At 30.7% G+C, this 8,296-nt stretch overlaps 1 protein-coding gene across 1 annotated transcript; it reads left to right on the top strand.

Moving 5' to 3' along the window:
* The first annotated feature begins 4,243 nt into the window (after window positions 1–4,243).
* LOC125834085 (uncharacterized serine-rich protein C215.13) lies at window positions 4,244–5,228 on the top strand. Its single transcript, XM_049513257.1, has one exon. The coding sequence runs from the start codon at window positions 4,247–4,249 to the stop codon at window positions 5,216–5,218; it is 972 nt and encodes a 323-aa protein (XP_049369214.1). The 5' UTR covers window positions 4,244–4,246; the 3' UTR covers window positions 5,219–5,228.
* Window positions 5,229–8,296: the final 3,068 nt, after the last annotated feature.

The raw sequence follows: 8,296 nt of genomic DNA, 5'->3' as shown, positions 1-8,296 counted from the left end.
TGGCTAATGCAAATTATAGTGTACAATCATAGCTTCCTGGGTGCAGCTGGGAACTTCCACAAGAGCATTGCTAGAAACATTTACTCCGTTCTTCTTACTATTCACAAACACTAAAGAGTTCGAGAGATCAAGTAATTTCATGATCCCTTGCTATTTGATTCAATCTTGTGCGAAAACATAAAAAAGTTCAAAGATCTTCAGATTATTTTCAGAAAACAATAGTACTAATATAGTTCTTATGTAGTAATGTACCTTGACTTGAGTGTCAAAATTTTATCTCCACGGATCAAAATGGTTTCCACCGAATGTTTCTTAATGCAGAGAGTGTTGACTGCCAATTTTTTTTTCTGAAACAAAACATCACTTCACTTCGACAAAAAAGTTAGATAAATAGTAGTAATGCTACTGTAGAATTACACATGCAAGTAAATGAAATACCATTACAAAAGATCAATAAAATTAAGGTAATTCTAAAAACATTTAACTGGTAACCCCTTCTCCACACGGGAACAAAACATTTTAGATAAAAAGCAAAAGATAACAATAAGCGGAGGGAAGCCCATACTTCAATTTAATTATACTTCCAACATTTTTTAAAGCGGCCAACTCTTGGTACTAAGCTTTCTTCACGACACACAAATCTTTTTTCAATGGGGAATTTCGCCAAACACAATAATGGCATAAATTACCTCATCTGATTAGCAAGAGAATATATTTTAGTATTTCAAAGAAGATGTATTCATAACCAGCACCAAGAAGGCGTTGCAATATACAAATTAGAACATACAGACACAACGAGGAAAAACGACACTTTCAAGCCTGAAAGAGTTTGAAATGAGTATCGCAGAGAAGCAACATGTTCTTGACTCATAATAGTAGCATATATGCTCCAACTTTTGTTGGCTTATATAACACAAAAAAACATCAATCAATAGAAACACCAAATACAAATCGAACCACTCGAGATTCGGTATTCAAACAGTGTAGGAGAAAAAAAGGTTTTTTACCACCTTTACAGACGATCAATAGATCTATCCCCTATGTTTGTGCGGAGAAAAATCTAACATCAAAGTGCAATACAGCTGGTTTCCTACAAAGAAAGTCTAATAGCCAATTAAATAAGCCCACAAAGCCCAAACTATATATTGGTGTTGACATAAAGTAATATAGACTAATAAGATAAAATTACGAAATTATCCTTAAAAAAATACAACTATTGGTGCACTTTGTACAACTGCATATAGCAGTGTTCGTACACCCTCAAGTGCCACTTCTAATAAAGAGTAATATATATATATATATATTATCGTCTTTATACAAGCGCATGTAGATAAATTTCCTAATTATTAATTAGGATAAACAAGAAAGACGAGATAGATGGAAATGTAAGGGGTCAAATATTGAAATTAAAGTCTTTCAATTTTCATGTCGTGGACAAAAACCAAACACCTAATCCTTTTTATTTCATTCATTTCATTCTAATATATCTTGGCTTCTTTTCATTAGTCTTCTCTAGAACTGTCAATATGGATTGACTCATTTTATCTAAGCTAATTCATACTGATTTTGAAATTTAACGGGACAAATTTAGCTGATCTATTTTTTCGTGAGATAGAAAATAGTCCGCCCAATCCACAAGTATGTGGATTACATGATGTGGTCGAGTCAACCTATTTTTTTTATAATTTTATAAATGAAATTATAATTTAAAAATATTATCGTAAAAATCAACAAGACAATATTACATGGTGTTAGTGCCACTACTTGTTAATTAAATCCACAAATAAAATCATCTTTATAATATTTATTAAGTTTGATTTCAAATAAAAGTATAAATAGCTAAATAGAAATATTAACTTAATTATTTTATAATGATCATAATAAAACACAAAAAGTATGACAATATTTCATAGGTTACGGCCTACGTAGTGATTCTCTAGAAATTTTAAGGAATTTTTATTTTATGTAATACATATTTTATAAACATAGTTTGTATTTAAATTATAATATTTAAAACTTTAAATAGATTTTGAATTTGGACTCTTGTTTATTTTAATACTCTATTTTATTTTTATTTGGCCCACGGACCGATCCTACCTATAATTCTCAAGACCCACAAATCAGCATGCTTATTCAGGTTGGACTAAAAAATATTTTTCTTAAACGAGCTCCAAAAATCTTAACTCAACCCTATCAAATCACAATGAACCATTTATTTATGAATATTTTTGATAATGTTTGTTAGAAAGAACCCATTTTTGTGTTTAGAGGAAAACATAGAATATTTCGAAATCCTTTCAACTTAAATATTTTGGTGTCTGGGAGGATTTAGAATGTTGTTTTTGATAAAGTGCTAAACTTCTAAAGTTTGTCTATAGATACATGAATCATCTATAACTTGAACCCCATGCTTATATTACTGAAATTCAATTTGATTTCCTCTATAACTTACATTAAAAATTGAAGAGACATTAATTTGGTTTCTCTCTTTCGAGGTTTCTTTTGAATTTCAATTCAATACAATATTTGTAGTACATCAATCTATGCAGATGGGACATGGTTGATGCTATATTTTTCCTTGCTAAGAATTTATGGGTGGTTTTAGGGGTGTCAAAAATGAGTTCAAATATAAGTAATCTGTCAACCTAATTAGTCCAGAATTTTAAGGGTTGGACTCAAAATAATTTTGTCAAATAAAAAAATGAGATGGCTCTAGTTCAAAAATAATTACTATTAAAGATAAAATGAAAAAATAATAATTAATTTTGTCATAAATTGAGATGGCTAGCTCTAGTAAGTGAAAAATATTTATAAATCATAAATAAAAGATTACTTTACATCATTTATTTTGAATAATTAATTTTGTCATAAATCATTTAATATGGTTGTTAATTACTTTACATTTTTTTAGTTGAATAGTTTGAGAATAATCAATAGGGTAATGATGGAAAGTAGCATTTGGTTTATTTCTTTAAATATTTTCTTAAGGGGTGTGTCAAACCCCAACAATTCACTTAATAGGGACTAACAAAAGAGAATTTACCTAAGTTAGGGTATTTATAGTTTTCAATAGCAATCACTATTAAAATTAAAATGAGAAAAATAATTTATTTTGTCATAAATTGAGATGACTCTAGTCCATATTAAATGAATTATTGAAGGCATGCCACACAGTAAGAAAAATATTTAAGGACATAAATAAATGTCACTTTTCAATATTATCCTCTTGATTATTTCCAAATTGTCCCCCTAAAAATATACCCTCATTAAAATTCAAGTAAGGTTCTTACAATACTCCTAGGCAACGCATATAAGATTTGTGAATGAAAAATTAAAAATAGAAGTTCAAAATTCTGATTTTTTTTTAACATCCTCCTATACCTGATTCCTAAGTCCTCTATATACAAAAGTAATATAAAAAGTAGAAGCCAAACAAATGAAAGGAGGACCAAAGATTGTGTTGGATGGTCGGAGGTATCCATTCTTAATTGAAAGTCTCCTATTCAAATTTCAAGAATAAAATTATTTTCAACCGAAAATGTTTTAAATTTGAACTAATCAAAGTCCAAAACAAATCCCAAACACTAGGTTCAAAATAATAACAATAATATATTTAGTGTAATTTCACAGGTAAGATTTAGGAGGGTAGAAAAGTTATTTTCAAATGATTCCCGTCTCAAGTAATGCATATCAAACCAATTTAAAAAAATAAAATATAGAAGTAAAAACAAACATAGAAAATATATACTAGAGAAAACATTACACAGCATTCAGAAAAAACAACATAAACACCAATAAGATAATACGATAACCGTTAAAGAAACAACAGTAATAAAAAACGAAGGAAAAAAACTACGAGACTAATACTAATACTACTGATATGCAAAGAGAAAAAGGTAAAAGGAACACTTGGCTAAGGTTTTCACTTGCACGTTACAAAAGGTAGAAAAAGAAAGTGAAATAAACCATCATTGTGTTGCTACATATAACCGTTATATAACGGATCCATATGTTATACCGGGCTACATAATTCAAATATTTAGTGAATAAAGCAAAAAGCTTATTCCACTTTACACTTTTTTCCCTCCTTCCCAATATTGAACTATTCTTTCAATATCCATATAATATATAGTTTTTAATTCTTATAAATGACTTCTCAACGTTTACCATTCAAACATGTTCCTATCTAACTCTTCTTAATTTTCTCAACCCCCCCACCCCCCCACCCCCTGGTTCTTCCCTCACTATGGGTTCTTGCATTAGCAAATGCAATCCCCAAAAAAATCCTCAAGAAGATGATGATCAACATCATGAATGTGTTAAAGATAAACTTGTGATATCACAAGCTCCCGTATCTCCAAAAATCCATGTTCCTTCTTCAACTATCCAACCACCTCGAAAACTCGTATCTTCTTCTCCTTCTTCTTCTTCTTGTTCAGTATCTCTTTCATCGTTTTCCTCTACTGCAACCAATGTTACGTTATCTTCATCTTTGTCATCGTCATCTTCCTCCTCTTCATCCTCTTATTTCAAGGATCGTTCTTTCTCGAATGATTTCTTGTTGTCTTGTGCACAAGAACATGACCATATACTTGACATCAAGAAAAACAAAGTTAGTCATCAAAATACATCAACCATGTCTACAAGTGGCAAGAAATACTCACGATCACCATCATCATCATCAACCACTTTGTCCAAACCACCAAGTCCTCGAAGAGAGTGCAATTCAACAACGACCCCTAAGAAAAGGCCACGTGCCAATTCACCAATCATGGTTAGACAAAAGAGTTTTAGAAAAGAACATGATCAACAACTCATGATCAAAGGAGGTAACATTGGTAATAATAATACTTCAAGTATTACCTCTACCTATCATCATTTTCCTAGTACTAGAACAACCCTAAAATCGCCATCTCCAAGTCGAAGATTTCCTTCAAATTCGAATGGTGACATGAAGGAGAGCTCATTTAGAAAATCAATAGCATCAAAAGGGAACAATGGAAGTGTTATATCAAGGTCATCATCTCTAAGAAGAGAGAATCATTTCACTCCAAAAAATGAAGGAAAAATGAGAAATAATGTTTTTCCAATTTCTCCAAAGATTGATGAAATGGAAATTGGAGAAGAAGTGAAGTCAAATGATCAAGATTTGGACGCATTACTCATGGAGGATATTAATAATCCTCTTATTGCCTTGGATTGTTTTATTTTTCTCTAGAGATGTACATGTTTTTTCAAAAGAGAAAAAAAAATTCTCTTTTTTGAATACATTTTTTTTTTGTTTTTTCCTTTACTTCTATGGGTCTCAAGAGGAGTTGAACCCATAATTTAATGGTGAAAGTATGGCACTTTCTACCATATTGTTAAGACTTGTCTTGTTTGGAACGACAAGCTAAGCATGTTCATAACGTGTGATTTTTTTTTTCATTTTTTACTTCGATCTTTTTTTCGAGTTTACAAGTATTGTATATTCCTTTGGAAACTATCATTTCGACAGGATACAAAAGGAAAGATTTATTGTGTTTGTTGGAAGTATTTGATTTATCGAAATTGGTATACTTGTTTTGACCTAGTTATATATTTTTTTATATAAAGAAAATTAATGAATGTGACTTATGTAGTACATTATTTGCTTTTAATATTTTTTTTATTGTTGAATTTCTTAAAATATTGCACGTTCACCTATTGACAGCTTGGGTTGCTTAGTCTTGGAATTGACAACAAGATTTTAAAATTTCTTACCAAATATCAATTGTCAACTACATCATCATTTTGACATTTGCTAGAAACAACTGGTTTTGATTTTTACGCAAAACACATATCTGGCCATTTCCTGTTTCCCTTCCCTTTTTTAAATAACAAGTTACAAAAAATCTGGAATTTCGATATTAACAATGTATATGTCCTTTGGGATGACTCAGTTGATTTGGAGGGTAGTCATCCACAATTCCACATGAATGATACAGGATCGATCCCCCCTCAATACATTCTGAGTCGAGCCTGTCACATAGGACTTCTTTGTGTGGTTTGTAGGTTATTACAGCATGGGGGTTGTTATCTAGTGTGCGCAGGGTGCTGCTGCAATTTCGTTTCTATTTTGTTTGGCGTAGTTTGACTAGATAACAAAGTTTAATTTAAGAAATTTAAAAAAATATTATTGTCTTTAAATATGTCATTACATTTGTATATCTATAAGGCTTTTGAAATTTATGATCTTAAATATAAATTTTGTGTAATTATAAAAGAAATTCATTATGAGATATAGAATAATCATTTAATTTAACAGATTGATAAATAAGTGTCAAACGAGGAAGGAGTAACGAATAAAGGAACATGATACACTACAACAAAGAGACATTTAGTGACATAGTTTTTCTTTTAGCGGCAATTGAATTACATTTGATGCATCTTATACAACAAAGAAAACTTACTCGACATAAAGCTGAAATAGAATTATTATTGTATATTCTTTTAGATGACTGGTGTCATGATCCATTGAGATTCAACTCTTTATCGCTCCGATTCATAAAGAAAAAAAGGCTGATGAAACTAGCTGAAAATTATGAATACGTGATGAACTAATCCTCTCTAAATGAGACTTATATTACTCACTAGTTCAAAATTAACGAGGTGCAAAAGCCTTGCTAATTTTAGCAAGGATGAGACATTATTCTTCTATGAATTTAGCTAGAGAGACCAAATCCCTTGCTAAAAGGAACATCTTTTTCCCCGCTATTTTGGTTTAAACATCACACTAGCCGTTATTTTGGTTTAAACATTATTTTTTAGAATTTTCAATAACGGGGTTCAAAACTAAAGAAATAGATACATGAAGTACCCGAAGAGAGTTCGACATCTACTATATATATATACCTAAAAAATTATTTTAACCATCTATAAATAATATAATTTTCCGCCAAAAAGGATTCAAATGAACCCCCGACTGTGGCTCCGCAACTGAATGTCTCTGTCCTGTCAACTTTGCTATTAATGGTTGTTGCTGCTTCTTCGTCTTCATTCTTTTTCTTGTTGTTGTTCTGCTTCCTCATTCTTTTTCTTCTTCGGCTATTTTTTAAATTCAAAAAAAAAAATTCAATGTATCGATGTGAATCGTTTTGAGCAAATTATATATCAAAAGATACAAAATATTAAGAGAATTTGATGTCTAAATTTTGGGACTATTTAGAGTTGATCGAGATTGATTTTGTCTGTGTATATTTCATGTATAATCAACGTATATTTCATGTATAGTTAAGTTATATTCAACTTTTTGAGTGTATTGTAATGTTTAGTCAGTGTATAACTCATGTATAAGTAAGTTATATTGTATAGTCAATATATACTTTTTATAATTTTTGACAAACTATATTGTATAGTAAGAGTATACTTCCTATGACTTTTGGCAATGTTTTATGTAATAAAAACATGGTTATATATTTGTTGTAAACCAATTACTTTATTGTATATATTTGAAATTAGCCCGCATTTAATACTCTATACACAAATACGAAGAAGTAGAGGAACGGGTAAGGAGAGAGGCTAGCGAGATACATTCACTAGATATACATTGTATCTAGAGGCAAATACAGTACATCTAAAAGTGATTCGGACAAAATATATAATTATTACTATCGATGTGTTGAGTAATTAGCACCTATAGTAGTGTGCTTTGAAGGTTGCCCAAAAATAAAAGGATCCTCACAAATATTTAACGGAGGACTAGTCACCTACTCAATCCTACAAGGGAAACTTGAATCGAAGTGCTGCAAATAATTTTAGCCAATACAACATATCTTAATTGACTTATTTCTTTTAATATATACACATTCCAATAAATTAATAGTAAAGAGATTGAGAATCAAAGCAAACTTGAATGAATCTTATTCAAATGTAACATCAACTTAAATACATGTAAGATGTAACTAACTTAACTAATTCTAAGGAACTGTTCTAACAACTTAATATGTAACTAAGTTGACTAAAACTAAGGAACTACTTTAACAACTTAATCTAACTCTACTCTAACAACTTGATAAGAATTAATAACAAACTAACAAACTAGTGAGTATGTCAACACACCCTCTCAAGTTAGGTGTGGTGCAACAACGCCTAACTTGGATAAACACCGAAGGAAGGCAGGCTTGGGCAGTGGCTTTGTGAGAGTGTCTGTAATTTGATCCCCGGCAGGAAGATATTTGACTACCACTCTACCTGAGTTCACACTGTTGCGGAAGTAGTGAAAGTCTACTGCAATGTGCTTCATCTTAGTGTGGAAGACTGGGTTCTTGCTGAGATA

The sequence above is a fragment of the Solanum verrucosum genome, unplaced genomic scaffold (assembly GCF_900185275.1).
Source record: "Solanum verrucosum unplaced genomic scaffold, falcon-dt-bn FXZP01000108.1, whole genome shotgun sequence".
Classification (NCBI taxonomy): Eukaryota; Viridiplantae; Streptophyta; class Magnoliopsida; order Solanales; family Solanaceae; genus Solanum; species Solanum verrucosum.
The sequence above is the reverse complement of the archived record's forward strand: the minus strand, read 5'-3'. Positions and strand labels throughout refer to the sequence as shown.

Coding starts and splice junctions, on each gene's coding strand:
- LOC125834085 (XM_049513257.1), top strand. CDS start 4,247: ATGGGTTCTTGCATTAGCAAATGCAATCCCCAAAAAAATCCTCAAGAA.